The following is a 21,790-nucleotide window of genomic DNA, read 5'->3' on the forward strand; positions in this document are numbered from 1 at the left end:
TACCTCTGCTTACTTGAGATTTAGTTGCTCTTTGTTCTGTAGTTTCCTAAAATGGAAGATTAGGTTACTGGTTTAAGATACTTCTGTTCTTTTAATATATACAGTTGTAACTATAAATTTCTCTCTGAGGATTGTTTTTGCTGTGTCACAAGTTTTGATTTGTGTTTCATTCATCTGAAAATGTTTTCTTATTTATCTTGTGATTTTTCCTTTGACCTGTTGGTTATTTAGGAATATGTCTTTTAATTTCCACATTTCATTCTGTTGTTGATTTAATTCAGTTTTGATTGAAGAACATACTTTTCATGATTGTATAAATATATTTAAAATGATTTCAGTCAGTTGAGATTTGTCTTATGGCATGATGTATAGTTAAGATTAAGATTTCTTAATCTGTAAAGTATTCTCTAAAATAAGGATAAATCAAGTATAGTTGCTTAGCTATTACTTCTAGTTCTTATGACTTAACAAGCATGTAACGCAGAGCTTAATCAACATAAGACATAGCACTCTGTCATTTCTCTTTAGTACTTCTTGTTTTTAAGAGAGCCTAAACTTTTAAAAACATAGTCTCATTTGCTAATTGTGGGAATCGAGAAAATTATAACAGAGAATCTTACATAAGGGCAATGTCCTCAAAAATCTTGGGGCAATGATAAAATTACATTGTTTTTCTTTTTTGATCTTGAAAATTCATGAAAAGTATTTAAGAATAAAAAAGTCATTTTTATGTCTCTCCAGGTTGGTATCATGCGTGATCGTCTCATTCAGTTCATCGCTAAATTGCAGTTTGCTGTGACTGTGCTTGTGGCATCATGGACAGAGAAAAAACGTAGAAAATCAACCACCACTTTGGGTGTACTCAACATTGTCTTCTCTCCATTCGTGTTGGTCGTCATAGTTTTTTCTACACTACTCTCTTCTCCCTTACTCCCCCTCTTTACCCTTCCTTTGTTCTTGGTGGGGTTTCCTCGACCTGTTCAGAGTTGGCCAGGAGTGGTGGGCACCACAGCCTGTGTGTGTGCAGATACAGTGTACTATTGCCAGATGGTCCCAGGTTTAATCACTGCGCTGCAGTCTGCAATGGCAGCTGGGAGTTTAGGTAAGTGAATGGGTTGTGTATACAACATCCTCACTAATATATTTGAAGTATAGGAAAATGAACACACAGAAAAACAGTGTTTTGATCCAGCTATTATACAGATTCTAATACTTTGATGTGCAGGGAGACAGACTAAATATGAAGAAGTATATCTTCTTGTTTTGAGGTAAATAAAGTCGTAAAAATACTGAGTGAAAATTGCATTAACACCTTAATTTTGACAATTTTTAAGAAACATTTTCTTGATTCAAATTGGGTTATAGTCCCACCATGAAGCATGAAAACACCTTATTTTCCAAAATTTTCATGAATTTATGATGAGTTCTTGTCAGGTAGAAGTAACAGCTTAAGCCCATAGAGTGAAAACCAGTATTATATATCAAAGTGAAGAACTTAAAGAAGTATGCTTGTGTCTTACTAGTTATTATCTACCAGCTTCAGCAATCTGACAAGGCTGGAGGCAAGGGAACATAAAAGCTTTGGTCTGTGATCCATAGCCTTCCAAAATGAAGTGCTGTCTGAATATTAGCTAGATTTTTTATGAGAATGGACTAATATTATAGTCATAATTTTGTGATAGCTTTCTAATTTCATCATACATTATGTAAGTTCAACTATTTTATATTTCTAAAGGTTGGCTTTAGAGAAGGTACAAACTGATGACAATAGTTCGTTGTCTTCTGCTGTATACTTTAGCCCCATATTTGGTTTAGATATGGCCAGTGACTTCCTAGCACACTGACTCCACTGGCAGAGAATAGTGATTTAAAATTGGAATTTTAATGTTTATTTGGATTGAGTTTTTAAATTATCTATTAAGTGAGATAATTTAGTAAAAACTTTTTGTAATGCAGATTTTTCATGAGTAGTCATTTTCCTTTCTTATAGAAAATATTCTATACTTTTAATACTTTTATCCAGTTCCAATTAATTTTTATTATTTAGTGCAGTGCCACTTTTTAAAATACCTGTAAGGTTAAACTCACATCTGAAATAATAAATACCTTATTATCAAATCAGTTACATTCATCCAGTGTGTTTTAAGTATTTCTTGGAGAAAAAGCAAACAAACAACAGTGAGGTAACATTTCACACACATCTGATTGGCAAAATGTAAAAAAAAAATCTGATATTAACAAGTGTTAGGTAGGGAATGGAAATAGGAACTCTCAAACCTTGCTGGAAGGGACTGTGTCAATTCATACAGCCACCTTGAAGAGTAAATTTAATAGTCTGTAGTAATGATGTACATATCTCATGACCTAAGGATTCCAGTTTTAGATTTTATGGTCCAGTGATTCCAGTTCTAGAGAAACTCTTGCATATGTGTTTTGGGGGTCCCAGGTTTAATGATTTTTTAGGACACATGGGACTCAGCATACAGTTGTGCTCATAGCTAAGATTTAATATAGCAAAAGCATGCTAAACAAATACAGCAAAGGAAACTCACATGGGGTGAAAAGACTGGGTGAAAGCTTACAGGCATGCTCTCCCAGGGGGGTTACACAGAACATGTTTAATTTCCCAGCAACTTCTTGTGACAGTATGTGTGGTATGTTGACTACTGGAAGCTTATTTGAGACTCAGTGCCTAAACCTTATATTGAGGGCTGGTCATGTAGGCCCCTCTGCCTACCACATGCCAAAATTCCAGCCTCCCAAAAGGAAAGCAAGTATTCAGTAAAAACTGTATTCTTTGCACAAACAGTTTAGGCGCAAAGAGAGACTGTTTATCAGTTAGGGTAATGAAATACAAGTTTCCAGCCAAGGGCCAACTTTGTAAGCAGACATTTTATGGGATAGCAGTACAAACAGATTTGCACAAAGTAACTTATACAGCATTATTTATAATAGTGAAAAATTGGAAAACGTGAAGTGTTTATTAATAGGGAAATGAACATTTAAATTTAGCTACATTCATACAGCCAGTCCATCCTAAAGGAGATCAGTCCTGGGTGTTCATTGGAAGGACTGATGCTGAAGCTGAAACTCCAGAACTTTGGCCACCTGATGCAAAGAGTTGACTCATTGGAAAAGACCATGATGCTGGGAGGGATTGGGGGCAGGAGGAGAAGGGGACAACAGATGATGAGATGGTTGGATGGCATCACCGACTCGATGAACATGTGTTTGAGTAGACTCCGGGAGTTTGTGATGGACAGGGAGGCCTGTTGTGCTGTGATTCATGGGGTCACAAAGAGTCGGACACGACTGAGTGACTGAACTGAAGTGAACTAATACAATGAATTCTCAGTGCAGTTACAGTGAATGAGCTTTGTAGTCAATAAAATATCTCAGAGATAAAACGTTAAGAGAAAAACTAAGTTTTAAGAGTATTTGTATTATAGTCTGGTAGGTAGCATTTTATGTAAGTTTTTAACAGCACAAATCATTTTTATAGGCATGTATATAAAAATGTCCAAAATATATTTGTTTCCCTAATATATTTAGCATGTATTTAGAATTTTATGTAATAGGTTCTCATTTGTTGTTATGGAAAATATATTCTTAAATTCTTATTATCACCTATAGTTTTCTTTTCCAACTGTTCCTGTAAAAAGCTTAATTTCTCCTGATACGCAATGGATAGTCGTTTGTATTTGTGACATAAAAAGAGGATAGAAAGAGTTATGAATTAGTTCCAAGTGTTTTATTGATTTTTTTAAGATTCACATGGCAAAATAAAATAAGCTTGGACAATTACTTACTTTTTTTTTCTAATTTGTTTTAGGTCTCCTCTTACCTGGGTCTCATTACTTGGGCCGTTTTCAGGATCGTTTAATATGGATAATGATTCTAGAATGTGGCTATACTTATTGCTGTGTTAACATTAAGGTCATTGTGCATTTGAAATCTCTCTTGTACAAGTTAAAATTTTGTTAAGCACACATCAGAGACTTAATAGCTCACTTTGAAAGAGTATCTTTTAATTACTTGTGAAAACACCTAGGATTTTTAAAGTATATTTCAATATGCACATATTGATAGACTAGTGTTGACTTTATGATAGAGCATAATAACAAAGTACACTTGCCCCTTTTTTATCTTTTTATCCTTATCTGGTTGAGCATCTCAAAAAGGTGACTGAGTAATATTTTCTTCACTCCTATATCATGTAAGCATTCTCAACTTAATAAAAACCTTCTTTTGACCCCACTTCCCTTACCTGCTAACACTCTTGTTTTTCTCCTTTCAGAGCAAAATGCTTTATTAGAATTGCTTATCATCATGTCTCCAATTTTCATTTCTCCCATTTTATCTTCAACTTACCCTAGTTTTTGACCCTTTCTATTATGCTACTGAAAAACCATTAATGTCAAGGTCTCCAATGACTGACGATTGCTTAATCCAATGATCAGTTCTTACACCTGGTCTTATTTGACCTGTCAGAAGCATTTGACACAGTTGATCTCTTCACTTATTTCACGGATTAATCCTTGAGAGTCTGCTCAGATGGTTCCTTCTCTCTGCCTTAACCTCTTAATATCAGACTGGCCCAGTTCTTGCTGGCAACTTCATCCTTCTGGTAGCTCAGCTCAAAAACATTTGGGCTTTAGTCTAGTGATATTTGATTCCTTGTTTACTTCTATACCCCACATCCAATCCAGTAAGAAATCTTATTGGCTCTACCTTTGTCATCCTGTATCCCACCACTTCTCACCACCCTGCCCTCAGCCCCTTTCATCCTTTTTATGGGTAACTGCAATTGCTTCCTAATTGGTCTCTGCTTCTACTTCTGATCCCACAACTAGCCTATTACTACCCAGAATGATCTTTAAAATCTAAGTCAGATCATGCCACTTCTCTACTCAAAATTCTACAGAGGATTTCTTCTTTTGTTCAGAGTAAAAGCCAAGGCCGTAAATGGTCAAGCTCCCAGTTTTCTGTTTTGTCTCATCTGCTGCTTTAACTGTTTCACTCCACTCCAGCATACTGGCTGTTCCTTCTGCTGGAACAGCCTTCTTTTCAGGTAACCACACAGCTAACTCTCTCACCAGCTTTAAGGCTTTGCTCAAATGTCACCTCAGTAAGGTCTACTATGACTATTCTATTTAAAATTGCATACCCACTCCCATCCTGACTGTACTTCCAATCCTCCTGGCTTGCTTTACTTTTTCTCTGTTTTTATAGCTCTTATATCTTCTAACAAACTATGTAATTTACTTATAATTTTATTGCTGATTACCTGTGTCCCCCCACTTTTCTAATATAAAAGTCACAAGAGCAAGTATCTTTGTTTTTATTTAGAGACTATAATCCTAACCCCCTGGAACAGTGCCTGGCACATAGTAGACCCTTACTAAGTATTTGTTGCATGAATAGTGAATGAATGAATTTTTTTGTCTTAGTGCAGATTGGATAAAATTTTTATGATAAGAAAGCTGTTCCTTTAGTCCAGTGGTTCTCACAATCCAGTTCTTCAGATTAGTAATTTTAACATCTCCTGGGAATTTATTAGAAATGAGATTTTGAGGCCTCAACCCAGACCTACTGAGTCAGAAACTCTGGGGCAGTGTCCAGCAGTCTGTTTTAACAAGCCTCCCAGTGTTTCTGACTCACCTAAAGTTTGAGAACTAGTGTTCTAGTCTAACATGTACAAGTAGAAGAAGGCAAAAAATCATGCAAAATATGAAGGATATTTTCATTGCTTAATTTAGTTCTATTTTTTAAATGGTATGGTTTTAAAATACCTAATAATGCAGGTCCTTTTATAATCTTTTGTGCTCTGTGTAACACTTTAAAAATTTGACAAATCACTTTCATTACTTATTTTAATCCTCACAGTCCTATATGCCAGAGCTATTTTTCTTTGAAAGAGAAGCAAAAGGAATCTTAGAGGGTTAGTGACCTACTCAGGATTGTGTACTAGGATCTGAGCAGAGCCATTGTTTAAAAGCAGTTTCTAATGTCACATTCCATGTTCTTTCCCTGGATCACAGTACAACCTAACAGCATTGCCTTTTATTAAAAACACTGGTAGTTTTGAGAAAATGTATGAATAAGTAAGCAATAATTACAATGATAATAATAGTAAACAGTGAGCTGATGTATCCTTTTCAGGTGATTCATTTTAGGGAAGTAATCAAAATGTGCTTAAAATTTATATAGGAATATATTCAAAGTATTCATTCTTTCAGTATATATTTGTTGCATACCTACTGTGTGTCAGACACTGCTTTAGGCACTGAGGATATAGGAGTAACTGAAAGAGAGCTGATTGATGGAGTTTATATTGTAGTTGGAGGAGGTAGAAAATAATCAAATACATAAACCTATATTATTATTTTTGTGTTATTATAATTTTTAAAAACTTGAACAGGTTACTGGTTAAGTAAATTATGACATGTATACAGTAGAATAATGCTAGTATATAAAGTAGAATGGAAAGGATACAAAATTATGTGCATACTGTATATTTCCAATTTTACTCCTTCCCAAATTTTTATAATTTAAAAAAGTTTTTAATAAGTGTGATTTAATCTTGACCTACAGTCTTAAAATTATGATCATACTCATTAAAATTGTTCGGCCAATTTCTATTGGAATTTCTATAATGTCTTTAAAAATGCAGCATTATTTTTCATTTCCATATCCAACATAAAAATGTATCATTAAATTTGAATTAAGATTTGCTCCCAGGTTAAATAATTTTTGTTTCATTTCACATATTTTTATTATGAGAATGCAATCCATGAACAGTTACAAAACTGGTTACTTTTCTTTTTGTAATAAGTGATCATAAGCTCAAGTACTTTTAATTTCCTCTTTAGGGGTTAGAATTGCAAGAGACATCCTGTCACACTGCTGAAGCTCGAAGAGTTGATGAAGTTTTTGAAAGTGCCTTTGAACAAGAAGAATATGTAAAATTATGTTCCATTAATGAACACTTTGGAAATGTTTTGACACCCTGTACTGTTTTACCTGTGAAACTCTATTCTGATGCCAGGAATGTCCTGTCTGGCATAATTGATTCTCATGATAACTTAAAAGAATTTAAAGGTGATCTTGTTAAAGTACTTCTGTGGATACTTGTTCAGTACTGTTCTAGAAGGTCTGGCATGCTGGAGAATGCTCACAAAACTGAAAATAAAGGGAAATCATCTCTAATAATCCTGCCTGCTTTGAATACTGAACCACAAACTGAATCCCCAGAAGACACAGACAGTTTAAATTCAGAAAATTTGGATGACTGGTCTGATGATGTTTTTGATGAAGAGCCAACTATCAAAAAAGGAAAAGATGAAAAAGATCAGTTGAAAGTATTGCCAGGTATAAATTTGCCTATTCCCGGATCAGTAGAATCACAGGACATTGGTAGTCATTCTACAAACACAGTTACTGAAGAGAGTCTTTACCAAGCAGTTGCACTTGGATACCCTGCCATTGACAAAGGAAAACAAGAAGCCATGGCATATATCCCTCTCATGGAGTTCAGTTGTTCTCATTCTCACTTATTAAGCTTACCTGAAGAGTGGATGTCTAACTGTTTACCTAAGTCCAAAGTGAAAGAGATGAGTTCATTATTTCCAGAAGACTGGTACCAGTTTATTTTAAGGCAGTTGGAATGTTTTCCTTCAAAAGAAAATGCCTCAAATGTGGAAGAAATTGCAAAGGACAGAGTTCTGAAAGACTTGTATGTTCATACAGTAATGACTTGTTACTTTAGTTTGTTTGGGGTAGACAATATGATTCCTAGTCCTGGTCATATATTGAGAGTTTACAGTGGTGTTTTGCCTTGGTCTCTTGCCTTGGATTGGCTCACAGAAAAACCAGACCTGTTCCAACTAGCCCTAAAAGCTTTCAGGTAATTTATTTTGATTACATACAAGTTTTAATATTGGCAGGAAAATGTTGATTTAAAAAAAAAAAAAACTTAGAAGGAGATGCTCTTCCATTTTTAATTTTAAAAAATGATCACTTTCCTAAAATTGAAAAAATTCTTGGTATGTACTATGATTATATCTGGAATACACTTAAATTTGTACTCCTTTTTTTATGTGGAGTATCTATTTTATATGGCTTTCTGGATTTTTTTCTTTTAACCCTTATCATTTCTCTTTTTCTCTGAAATATGTATGATTTTAATTTAATGTCTTAAAAATATTGATCGAACTTAAAATTCATTATTTCTCCATTTTTAAAGGTACACTCTGAAACTAATGATCGATAAAGCAAGCTTAGGTCCAGTAGAAGACTTTAAAGAGTTGATTAACTGCCTTGAAGAATATGAAAGTGACTGGTACATTGGTTTGGTATCTGATGAAAAGTGGAAGGAAGCAGTTTTACAAGAAAAACCATACTTGTTTTCTCTGGGATATGATCCTAATATGGTAAGATTAAAAATGTGTTCCTAAACATTTTTTTATATAAACCTTAAAGAATAGAAATCAGTTATAAAGTATTTAACCTCAGTAATAGAGATAACATTCTAGGTATAAATATATCAATTATATTGGGACTTCCCTGGTGGTCCAGTGGTTAAACCTGCATGATTCCAATGCAGACAACACAGGTTTGACTCTGGTTGGGGAACTAAAATCCCACATGCCACACAGTACAGCCAAAAATTTAAAAAGTAAATAATGAACAGCCTAGAAGAAAGGGCAGATTCTTAGAAAGGTACAGTCTCCCAAGACTGAACCAGAAATACAAACTATGAACTGAGATTGAAACTGTGATTTTAAAATGCCCAAGAAACAAAAGTCCAAGACCGGATAGCTTCACAGGTAAATTCTGTCAAACATGTAGAGAAGAGGTCACACCTCTGCATCTAAAACTCTTCCAGAAAATTGCAGAGGAAAGAACACTGCTAAGCTCATTCTATGAAACCACCACCTGATACCAAAACCAGACAAAGATACCATAAAAGAAAACAGACCAGAATAAAAACTCTAGATTCCTGGTTGGTGACCTTGTCAATGCACTGGAAGGATAAGACACCCTGACTCCATAGGGATAGGGCTCGGAAGCTCTGCAGAACCTCCCAGGCCTCACCCAGAAGTACAAGTGTCTTCAACAAGATTCTCCCTCTTCCAGTGATTAATGACTAGGATACCTTAACAGGGAGGAACCTCCACAATAAAGAGGAACCACAAACTTCCAGCATACAGAAAGGCCACCCCAAACACAGCAACCTAAAGATGAAAAGGCAGAGAAATATTCAGCAGGTAAAGGAACATGATAAAATCCCACCAAACCAAATAAAAGAGGCAGAGATAGGGAGTCTAACTGAAAAAGAATTTCAGAATAATGATAGGAAAAAGATCCAAAATTTTGAAAACAAAATGGAGTTACAGATAAATAGTCTGGAGACAAGGATTGAGAAGATGCAAGAAAAGTTTAACAAGAACCTAGAAGAAATAAAAAATAGTTGATCAATAATGAATACAGTAACTGAGATCAAAAGCACTCTGGAGGGAACCAACAGTAGAATAACTGAGGCAGAAGATAGGATAAGTGAGGTGGAAGATAGAATGGTGGAAATAAATGAAGCAGAGAGGAAAAAAGAAAAAAAAAGTGAGGACAACTTCAGAGACCTCTGGGACAATATTAAACACCCCAACATTCAAATCATAGGAATCCCAGAAGAAGACAAAAAAGCCATGAGAAAATACTTGAGGAGAGAATAGTTGAAAATGTCCCTAAAATGGGGAAGGAAATAACCACCCAAGTCCAAGAAACCCAGAGAGTCCCAAACAGGATAAACCTAAGGCAGAACACCCCAAGACACATATTAATCAGATTAATGAAGATCAAACACAACAAATATTAAAAGCAGCAAGGGAAAAACAACAACCCGCAAGGGGACCACCATAAGGATAACAGCTGATCGTTCAATAGAAACTCTTCAAGCCTGAAGGGAATGGCAGGACATACTTAAAGTGATGAAAGAGAAAAACCTACAACCCAGATTACTGTACCCAGCAAGGATATCATTCAAATATGAAGGAGAAATCAAAAGCTTTACAGACAAGCAAAAGCTCAGAGAATTCAGCACCACCAAACCAGCTCTTCAACAAATGCTAACGATCTTCTCTAGACAGGAAACACAGAAAAGGTTTATAAACTCGAAACCAAGACAACAAAGTAAATGACAACAGGATCATACTTTCAATAATTACCTCAAATGTAAATGGGTTGAATGCACCAATTAAAAGACAAAGTCTGGCTGAATGGATACAAAAACAAGACCCCTTATATATGCTGTCTACAAGAGACCTACCTCGAACCTAGGGATACATACAGACTGAAATGAAGGGCTGGAAAAAGATATCTCATGCAAATGGAGACCAAAAGAAAGCAGCAGTAGCAATACTCATATCAGATAAAATAGACTTTGAAATAAAGGCCGTGAAAAGAGTCAAAGAAGGACACTACATAATGATCAAAAGATCAATCCCAGAAGAAGATATAACAATTATAAATATATATGCACCCAACATAGAGCACTGCAGTATGTAAGGCAAATGCTAACAAACATGAACAGGAAAATTAACAGTAACACAATAATAGTGGGAGACTTTAATACCGCACTCACACCTATGGATAGATCAACTAAACAGAAAATTAGCAAGGAAACACAAACTTTAAATGATACAGTGGACTGACCAGTTAGACCTAATTGATACCTATAGGACATTTCACCCTAAAACAATGAATTTCACCTTTTTTCCCAAGTGCACACGGAACCTTCTCCAGGATAGATCACATCCTGGGCCATAAATCTAGTCTTGGTAAATTCAAAAAAATTGAAACCATCTCATACATCTTTTCTGATCACAATGCAGTAAGATTAGATGTCAGCTACAGGAAAAAGAAAACTATTAAAAATACAAACATATAGAGGCTAAACACACTTCTGAATAACCAACAAATCAAAGAAGAAACCAAAAAAGAAATCAAAATATGCATATAAATGAATGAAAATGTAAACACAACAACCCAAAACCTATAGGATTCAGTAAAAGCAGTGCTAAGGGGAATGTTCATAGCAGTACAAGCCCACCTCAAGAAACAGGCAAGCAATCAAATAGATAACCTAACTCTACACCTAAAGCAACTAGAAAAGGAAGAAATGAAGAACCCCAGGGTTAGTAGAAGGAAAGAAATCACAAAAATTAGGGCAGAAATAAATGCAAAAGAAACAAAAGGGACCATAGCAAAAATCAACAAAGCTAAAAGCTTGTTCTTTGAGAAGATAAATAGACCGTTAGCCAGACTTGTCAAGAAACAAAGGGAGAAGAATCAAATTAACAAAATTAGAAATGAAAATAGAGAAATCACAACAGACAACACAGAAATACAAAGGATCTTAAGAGACTACTATCAGCAACTATATGCCAATAAAATGGACAACTTGGAAGAAATGGACAAATTCTTAGAAAAGTATAACTTTCCAAAACTGAACCAGGAAGAAATAGAAAATCTTAACAGACCCATCACAAGCATGGAAATTGAAACAGTAATCAGAAATCTTCCAACAAACAAAAGCCCAGGACCAGATGACTTCACAGCTGAATTTTACCAAAAATTTAGAGAAGAGCTAACACATATCTTACTCAAATTCTTCCAGCAAATTGCAGAGGAATGTAAACTTCCAAATTCATTCTGTGAGGCCACCATCACCCTAATGCCAAAACCAGACAAAGATGCCACAAAGAAAGAAAAAACTACAGGCCAATATCACTGATGAACATAGATGCAAAAATCCTTAACAAAATTCTAGCAAACAGAATCCAACAGCATATTAAAAAGATCATACACCATGACCAAGTGGGCTTTATCCCAGGGATGCAAGGATTCTTCAATGTTCACAAATCAATCAATGTGATACACCACATTAACAAAAGATAAAAACCATATGATTATCTCAATAGATGCAGAAAAAGCCTTTGACAAAATTCAACATACATTTATGATTTAAAAAAACCCTCCAGGAAGCAGGCATGGAAGGAACATACCTCAACATAATAGAAGCCATATATGATAAACCCACAGCAAATATTATCCTCAATGGTGAAAAATTGAAAGCTTTTTCCCCTAAAGTCAGGAGCAAGACAAGGATGCCCACTCTCACCACTATTATTCAACATAGTTGTGGAAGTTCTGGCCACAGCAATCAGAGAAGAAAAAGAAAAGGAAACCAGATTGGAAAAGAAGAAGGAAGAAGTAAAACTGTCACTGTTTGCAGATGACATGATCCTCTACATAGAAAACCCTAAAGACTCCACCAGAAAATTACTAGAGCTAATCAATGAATACAGTAAAGTTGCAGGATATAAAATTAACACACAGAAATCCCTTGCATTCCTATACACTAACTATGAGAAAACAGAGAAATTAAGGAAGCAATTCCATTCACCATTGCAATGAAAAGAATAAAATACTTAGGAATAAATCTATCTAAAGAAACAAAAGACCTATATATATAAAACTATAAAACACTGATGAAAGAAATCAAAGATGACACAAATAGATGGAGAAACATACCATGTTCATGAATCAAAAGAATCAATATAGTGAAAATGAGTATACTACCCAAAGCAATCTATAGATTCAATGCAATCCCTATCAAGCTGCCAACAGGATTTTTCAGAGAATTAGAACAAATAATTTCACAATTTCTATGGAATTACAAAAAACCTGAAATAGCCAAAGCAATCTTGAGCATGAAGAATGGAACTGGAGGGATCAATCTGCCTGACTTCAGACTATTACTACAAAGCTGCAGTCATCAAGACAGTATGGTACTGGCACAAAGACAGAAACATAGATCAGTGGAACAAAATAGAAAGCCCAGAGATAAATCCATGCACCTATGGACACCTTATCTTTGACAAAGGAGATGAGAATATACAATGGAGAAAAGACAATCTCTGTAACAAGTGGTGCTGGGAAAACTGGTCAACCACTTGTAAAAGAATGAAACTAGAACACTTTCTAACACCATACACAAAAATAAAATGGATTAAAGATCTAAACGTAAGACCAGAAACTATAAAACTCCTAGAGGAAAACATAGGCAAAACACTCTCTGACATAAATCACAGCAGGATTCTATATGACCCACCTCCCAGAGTAATGGAAATAAAAGCAAAAATAAGTAAATGGAACTAATTAAACTTAAAAACTTCTGCACAACAAAGGAAACTATAAGCAAGGTGAAAAGACAGCCTTCAGAATGGAAGAAAATAATAGCAAATGAAGCAACTGACAAGGAATTAATCTCAAAAATATACAAGCAACTCCTGCAGCTCAATTCCAGAAAAATAAGCGACCCAATCAAAAAATGGGCTGAAGAACTAAACAGATATTTCTCCAAAGGAGACACACAGATGGCTAACAAACACATGAAAACATGCTAAACATCAATCATTATCAGAGAAATGCAAATCAAAACCACAGTGAGGTATCATCTCACGCCGGACAGAATGGCTGCTGTCAAAAAGTCTACAAACAATAAATGCTGGAGAGGGTGCAGAGAAAAAGAACCCTCTTACATTGTTGGTGGGAATGCAAACTAGAACAGCCACTATGGAGAACAGTGCGGAGATTCCTTAAAAAAATGGAAATAGAACTGCCATACGACCCAGAAATCCCACTGCTGGGCACACACAGTGAGGAAACCAGCATTGAAAGAGACCTATGTACCCCAATGTTCATCACAGCACTGTTTACAATAGCCAGGACATGGAAGCAACCTAGATGTCCATCAGCAGATGAATGGATAAGAAAGTTGTAGTACCAAAAAAGAAAACGGTACATATACACAATGGAATATTACTCAACTATTAAAAAGAATGCATTTGAATCAGTTCTAATGAGGTGGATGAAACTGGAGCCTATTAAACAGAACAAACTAAGAAAGAAAAACACCAATACAGTATATTAACGCATACATGTGGAATTTAGAAAGATGGTAACGATGACCCTATATGCGAGATACAGATGTAAAGAACAGACTGTTGGACTCTGTGGGAGAAGGCAAGGGTGGGATGATTTGAGAGACTAGCATTGAAACATGTATATTATTATATGTGAGATAGATCGCCAGTCCAGCTTCGATGCATGAGGCAGGGTGCTCAGGGCTGGTGCATTGGGATGACCCTCAGAGATGGGATGGGGAAGGAGGTGTGAGGGAGGGTCAGGATGGGAACACAGGTACACCCATGGCTGATTCATGTGAATGTATGGCAAAAACCACCACAATATTGTAAAGTACTTAGCCTCCAAATAAATTAATTAAAAAAAACAGGCCAGTATCAATGATGAATATAGATGTACAATTTTTCATTGAAATATTAGCCCACTTATCCCAGCAATACATTTAGAAGATCATATACCATAATCAAGTGGGGTTTTTCTGAGTAATGCAAGGATTCTTTAATATCCACAAAAAATAAATGTGATACACCACAGTAACAAATTAAAATATATGATCATCTCAATAAATGCAGAAAAGGCTTTTGACAAAATTCACCATCCATTTATGATAAATAAAATACTTTCCAGAAGGTAGGGGTATAGAGGGAACATACCTCAACATAATAAAGGTCACATATTGACACCTACAGCTAACATTATACTCATGGTATCAAGGAACATGAAAAATGTTCAGTATTGCCAGTTATTAGAGAAACACAAATCAAAACTACGGTGAAATATCACCTCAAACCAGTCAAAATAGCTAATATAAAAAAAACCCACAAACAATAAATGCTGGAGAGAGTGTGGAGAGTTCAAGGAACCCTCTTATACGGTTGGTGGGGAGGTAAATAGGTACAGCCACTATGGAGAGCAATACAAAATTTCCCTAAAAAGCTAAAAATAGTTACCATATGATCCAACAGTCCCACTCCTGGACATATATCTGAAAGAAGACAAAAACTCTAATCAAGAAGATCCATGCACCCTAGTGTTCATAACAGCACTGTTTACTAATAGCCAAGACATGGAAGCAACCTAAATATCCATTGACGGCTGAATGGGTAAAGATGTACACACACACACACACACACACACACGAATACTACTCAGCCATTAGTTGTTGCTTGTGACTGGGGGGATTAGGGATAGGAGGGTGATAGCTAAAGAGTACAGAGTTTCTTTTTGAGGTGCTGAAAATACCCCAAAATTGTGGAGATAGTTATACATATCTGAATATACTAAAAAGCCATTAAATTATTTGGAATATGAAATATACCTCAATAATTGGATGATTGTTCACTGACTAATATTTATGACTTACATTTTGCTGAGGCCAGATGGAGTGAGGGAATAGAGAAGAAAGAAAGAAGAAGTGAGTACAGTGTCTGTCAGGAAATTTTCTTATTTCACGCTTAGTCGGAGAGCAACCAAATAGAAGTGATTCTTGATTTTGAAGACAAGCAACTTATGTACATTTTGATATATTACTTTCTGTTTAAGTTTGCTTAGCTACAGTGGAGTTTTTCTCTAAGTTTATAAATAAAGGCCTGAATATAATCTCTCTTTTTCTTTCCCTCCAACCTCCTTTCTTCTTTACAGGGAGTTTACACTGGGAGAGTACTTACCCTTCAAGAATTATTGATCCATGTTGGGAAGTTAAATGCTGAAGCTGTTAGAGGTCAGTGGGCCAATCTTTCATGGGAATTGCTTTATGCCACAAACGATGATGAGGAACGTTATAGTATACAAGCTCATCCACTACTTTTAAGAAACCTTACAGTACAAGCAGCTGATCCTCCCCTGGGATATCCAATTTATTCTTCAAAACCTCTCCATATACATTTGGTGTAGAGGGCATTTTGACTTGTAAATGTATTGTGAGCAAATGAGATGTGTTTATTTTTTCATTCTAGAAAAGTTAACATTGTGATTCCTTATAACTTCACTGGATTTACCTCTCTCCTCCCACAAGTCAGATGCCTGAGAAAAGCTAAGCTCTATAAAGTTGATTTTCTTAGATATCCTAATGGTATAAAACAACAACTTTATGTATAATATAAAAGTTAGAATTAGCTGGCCAATATTTGTGCCCTATGGATTGTGGTAGGCTTTGGTAAATATAAAACACTTGTATAAGATTATAAAATGAATTTTTTAATGCTTTCTTTAATGTGTGATAAGTGATTTTCCTTAGAGAAGTCAACAACTATGTAAATTTTACATGCTTAAAAGATATACATATCAATGTTTTTTAAGTAATAATGGATCCTACTGAAGGTTGCAAAATGTATATATATTTATTTGAAATATAATTAAATTTTATAGTATTTTCAAACTTTCTGCTGTTTAACATTTAACATCCTCTGAATGTTTTCATATAATCTATTCAGTTTCTTTTCATATACTTCAATTCAGAAAGCTTAAAAACTTTTAATAAAATCTCTTCCAAAATAAATTTTTTTCCCCAGATAGCCTTTTGATATATTTAAAAGGAAAAGGGTTCATCCCATTCATCATGTGAATACTCAGCAGGATTAGCAACATTAAGGTAATCTGATTATGACTGTTAGAGTCCAGTCTGTAGATCTGGCTCATTGTGCATTTCTTTTCCACTGAATATACTGATTCTGAAGAATGACTTGCCCAATAGGACTACCAGTTACTATTGTCTTAAGTTGTTTGAACTCAAGCCAAAAAAGATAGGAAACAAATTTTCATAATGTGATCAGGGTTTTATTTTCATTCTTCTGCTGCTTAGGAACTTTTTACAGGAACTTATAAGGAGGATAAATAATGAATCTGCATCATTTGAGAGGAGTTTTCTCCACACCTTACTTTGTTTTCATCTATGTTGTTGTTGTTGTTCAGTCTCTCAGTTGTGTTCAACTCTTTGTGACCCCATGGACTGCAGCATACCAGGCTTCCCTGTCCTTTACAATCTCCCAGAACTTGCTCAAACTCATGTCCATTGAGCTGGTGATGCCATCCAACCATCTCATTCTGTCATCCCCTCTCCTCCTGCCTTCAGTCTTTCCCAGCATCAGGGTCTTTTCTCATGAGTCGGCTTCTTCTCCAGCTGCTGTGGCGGTGCGACCTGGGCAACGGCCGGTCTAATGATGGCTGGCATGTCGGCTCTGAAGCGACTGTCACCTTTCGCTCACATTGATGGCCACCTCTTAAGAGGCCGCTGCCCATGGGTGGCTGAACCCTGTGGCATCCGTTGGGCTGGCGGAGGTGCACACATCGAGCCCCGGTACAGACAGTTCCCACAGCTGACCAGATCCCAGGTGATCCAGGCCGAGTTCTTCAGTGCGACCATGTGGTTCTGGATTCTCTGGCGCTTCTGACACGACCTCAGATGCTGTGCTGGGTCACTTTCCTTATCCCGACCCTTCCCAGTGGCCAGATGAGGAATTGGGTATCCCTCCAGATGATGGAGACTGAAAACAGAGGCTCAGCTCTTGCCAAATGGGTGCACCCCATGTTTCTTGTTATGTTTTGCATTTGTCTGTAAATTTGACTTTGCACCTATGAAGGTTCTGAAGAAACAGTGCATTTTATAATAGCATAAAGAATAACACATCAAAAAAAAAAAAAAAGCGTCTTCTCCAACACCACAGTTCAAAAGCATCAATTCTTTGGCACTCAGCCTTCTTTATGGTCCAACTCACAGTAGCTTTCACTATATGGACCTTTGTTGACAAAGTAATGTCTCTGCTTTTTAATATGCCATCATATTTTTAATGTTAGTCATAGCTTTTCTTCCAAGGAGCAAGCGTTTCTTAATTTCATGGCTGCAGTCACCATCTACAGTGATTTTGGAGCCCACAAAAATGAAGTCTCTCACTGTTTCAGTTGTTTCCCCATCTATTTGCCATGAAGTGGTGGGACTGGATGCCATGATCTTAGTTTTCTGAATGTTGAGTTTTAAGCCAACTTTTTCCCTGTCATCTTTCACCTTCATCAAGAGGCTGTTTAGTTCCTTTTTGCTTTCTGCCATAAGAGTGGTGTCATCTGTATATCTGAGATTATTGATATTTCTCCTGGCAATCTAGATTCCAGCTGTGCTTCATCCAGCCCAGCATTTTGCATGATGTACTCTGCATGTAAGTTGAATAAGCAGGGTGACAATATACAGTCTTGATGTATTCCTTTCCCAATTTGGAACCAGTCCATTGTTCCCTGTCTGGATTCTAGCTCTTGATTCTTGACCTGTATACAGATTTCTCAGGATGCAAGTAAGGCAGTCTGGTATTCCCATCTCTTTCAGAATTTTCCACAGTTTGTTGAGATCCACACAGTCAAAGGCTTTAGTATAATCAAAGATGCAGATGTTTTTCTGAAATTCTCTTGCTTTTTCTATAATCCAATGGATGTGGCAATTTGATCTCTGGTTCCTCTGCCATTTCTAAATGCAGCTTGAACATCAGGAAGTTCTTGGTTCATGTACTGTTGAAGCTTAGCTTGGAGAACTTTGAGCATTACTTTGCTAGTGTGTGAAATGAATGCAATTGTACAGGAGTTTGAACATTCTTTAGCATTGCCTTTCTTTGAGATTGGAATGAAAACTGACCTTTTCCAGTCCTGTGGCCGCTGCTGAGCTTTCCAAATTTGCTGGCATATTCAGTGCAGCACTTTCATAGTATCATCTTTTAGGATTTGAAATAGCTCAGCTGGAATTCCATCATCTCTACTAGCTTTGTTTGTAGTGATGCTTCCTAAGGCCCACTTGACTTTGCATTCCAGAATGTCTGGCTCTAGGTGACTGATCACACTATTGTGGTTATCTGGGTCATTAAATTATCTTTTGCATAGTTCATCTGTGTATTCTTGCCACCTCTTCTTACTATCTTCTGCTTCTATTAGGTCCATACCGTTTCTGTCCTTTATTGTGCCTTTATTCTACCTTTACTATTTTCATCTATAGAACCCTTTATTTAGTCTGTAGTAGCCTCCTGGGTTGGTAGTACAATAATACATTCTCTATAGTAATGACTGAAATTATTTTAAATGTACCAATTAGGTTTTTATTACTATTATTCCTTTATTATGTGGAACAGTTCAGTACAGCAATGTTGAAGGATACTTTTTTGGACTAATTTCAGTTAATGAATTCACGAGATTTGTGTGTTAGTCATTTTGGGGGAAGCAATATAGTATAATTATTAAAATGGGATTTGGTGTTACATCTGAGTTTGGATCTCAGGCTTATGATTTATGTAATTGAGATGTATTAGCTGGAAATATATATATATACACACACATATAGACAGAGAAGTTTGGCGGGCTACTTTCCATGGAGTCGCAAGAGTTGAACACGACTTAGTAACTAAACAGCAACAGTACATACATACACAGACACATATATATTATGTATATATCTTTTTTGTCACCGACGGAAATTTTCTCATATCATTCAGTTCAGTTCAGTTCAGTCGCTCAGTCGTGTCCGACTCTGCGCGCTAATTATCCGTTTTAGTGATTATATAACTTTAATAGATATAAATAACAGAGTATTAGACTATCCCTCAAATAATGGGCATTTTAAGTTGTTTAAAGATTTACACTATTATAATAGTGCCATGCCATGCTTTCCCTTTGCCATGGATTCTTCTCAGACTGCCTCAATGTCTTGCCATTCATTCATGGCCAAGTTTTCTCATCTTTATTCACTTGTCAAAATGTTCCTGTTTGGATTCCATTTCTACTGTTGCCCCAAAATAAAGTTTTTATTAAAGTCATTATTTACTTGTATATTATCAAACCAACTACAGTTGACCCTTGAACAACGTAGATTTGAACTGTGCAGGTTCACTTGTACGTGGATTTTTTTCATTAGTAAATGCTAAGCTACTACGCGGTCTGAAATTGTTTCCATGGAAACATAGGGCCTACTATAGATTATATACAGATTAAAACCCCAGCACTGTTCAAGGGTCCACTACAGTGACTTTTATATTCCTGTCTTATTTGGCAACCCACTCCAGTATTCTTGCCTGGAAAATCCCACGGACAGAGGATCCTGGTAGGCTACAGTCCATGGGGTCGCAAAGAGTCAGACACGACTGAGCAACTTCACTTTCTTAAGCAGCACTTGACACTTTTGACAACTGCTTGAGTCACCTTTTTTTTCTTTTGAACTTCCCTAATACCACATGATCTTCATTTTCTTCTTGTCTCCCTAACTACTCCTCAGTTGCCTTTACCGCTTTTCCTTTTCTGCCTGACCTCTGAATTTTGGAATTTCTTAATAAGTGGTTCAGGCCACCTCTTCTTACTCTACATTTCATCATAGACAATCGCATTCACTCCCAAAACCTTACATATCATCAATAAATTAATGATGTTCAAATACATGTACTTAACCTCTCTTAGCACTGCACCTGTATATGTAACCATTGATCTCCATCTGATACAATCAAAATAGCTTGACCTTATTGAACTTGCCCTAAAACCAGCTTCTCTGACTTCCACTTTTAGTAGTACACATGTAATTCACATCAGACATCTCACAGAGAACTAGGGAAGCTGTGCAAAAGATTTTAAAATCTGTGTCAAAAGTATCAGTGAGTCAAGAAGACAGTGAAGGATTATATCACCAAGACCCAAGGCAGAATGAAACTTCGAGACCTGAGCTCAGCATTTGAGCTGCTTTTCTTCTAGGAACATTGGTCGATTCAGGAGGAGGTGGCTGGGAAGACAACTAACACTTTTGGCAGACTTCCTACTAAGTTAAAGTGTTAAAGATTGAGTCTATCTAGGGCTCTCCAAAGAAGGAGGGTAAAAAAAAATTGATCAATTTTGAATCTTTTCAATCTTTTCGAGGGGCTTCCCTGGTAACTCACCTGTTAAAGAATCTGCCTGCAATGCAGGAGACCCTGGTTCGATTCAGGATCGGGAAGATCTCCTAGAGAAGGAAATGGCAGCCCACTCCAGTATTCTTGCCTGGAAAATCCCAAAGTGGGATTTTCCAAGGCTCCCAAGAGGAGCCTGGTGGGCTGCAGTCCATGGGGTCGCAAAGAGTCAGACACAACTGAACAACTAAGCCCAAATCTTTTCAAAATTGGATTAAGGTGATCCTAGATTTGTAGTGTACCTAACTGCTACCCTGAGAAAATATTAATCTTCTCTGGACTTTTTAATTATTTTTATAATTTTTCATATTTATGTTGGAAAATCTAAAACACCTGAGGAGATAAGACAACATGATCAAAATCCAGGAAAAGCAAGACAATAGGAACAAACCCACAGGGGTTTATAATTAGAGGTTTGTACCTCTGAATCCCCTTCACCTATTTTGCCCCCACCCATCAGTCTCCTGTTTCTTGTCCATGGCTATGTGTCTGGGTTTTTTTTTGTTTTGTTTTTTAGATTACACATTTAAGTGAGATTATGTGGTATTTTTCTTTGTCTGACACATTTCACTCAGCATAATACCCCTCTAGATCCATCCATGTTGTCTCAAGTGGCTAGATTTTTTTTAATGGCTGAGTTATTGCATTGTATCAATATCTATATACCACATTTTCTTTATCCATCAATGGACACAGGTTGCTGCTGAAATTCTCCATTTTGTGTTTCAAAATCTTCAAATATACCAAACATAATTTCCCAGCCTGTGTCTAATCCCATTATCTGGGATCCCCTGTGGGCAAAATGAGCACTATCTTCTATGTACATAAATTTAAGTGTATCTAAACAGAATTGTGTTCTAGTTTATCATTTGCTTTCTTTACTCATCACTATGCTCTAGGATAGATAG

The 21,790-nt window shown here is 36.2% G+C and overlaps 1 protein-coding gene and 1 pseudogene across 11 annotated transcripts in view; both read left to right on the forward strand.

Moving 5' to 3' along the window:
- PCNX4 (pecanex 4) overlaps positions 1–21,790 on the forward strand; it is a 65,209-nt gene that overhangs the window by 19,811 nt on the left and 23,608 nt on the right. For 4 of the 11 annotated variants that reach the window (XR_011488332.1, XR_011488331.1, XM_070469434.1 and 1 more), the window contains exons 7-11: positions 742–1,102; positions 3,833–3,936; positions 6,873–7,906; positions 8,246–8,432; positions 15,628–15,706. Coding sequence is in view for 9 of the 11 variants with exons in the window: in XM_070469434.1 (XP_070325535.1) it covers positions 742–1,102; positions 3,833–3,936; positions 6,873–7,906; positions 8,246–8,432; positions 15,628–15,706 (1,765 nt within the window). In the remaining 2 variants the exon portion in view is untranslated. Of the gene's footprint in view, positions 1–741; positions 1,103–3,832; positions 3,937–6,872; positions 7,907–8,245; positions 8,433–15,627; positions 16,364–16,496; positions 19,220–21,790 lie in introns of those variants that run through there. The other 7 variants (XM_070469428.1, XM_070469429.1, XM_070469430.1 and 4 more) reach the window with 4 other exon arrangements.
- Positions 17,142–21,732, forward strand: LOC139035654 (NADH dehydrogenase [ubiquinone] 1 beta subcomplex subunit 2, mitochondrial pseudogene; annotated as a pseudogene).

Source organism: Odocoileus virginianus, chromosome 6 (genome assembly GCF_023699985.2).
Source record: "Odocoileus virginianus isolate 20LAN1187 ecotype Illinois chromosome 6, Ovbor_1.2, whole genome shotgun sequence".
NCBI classification, from domain to species: domain Eukaryota; kingdom Metazoa; phylum Chordata; class Mammalia; order Artiodactyla; family Cervidae; genus Odocoileus; species Odocoileus virginianus.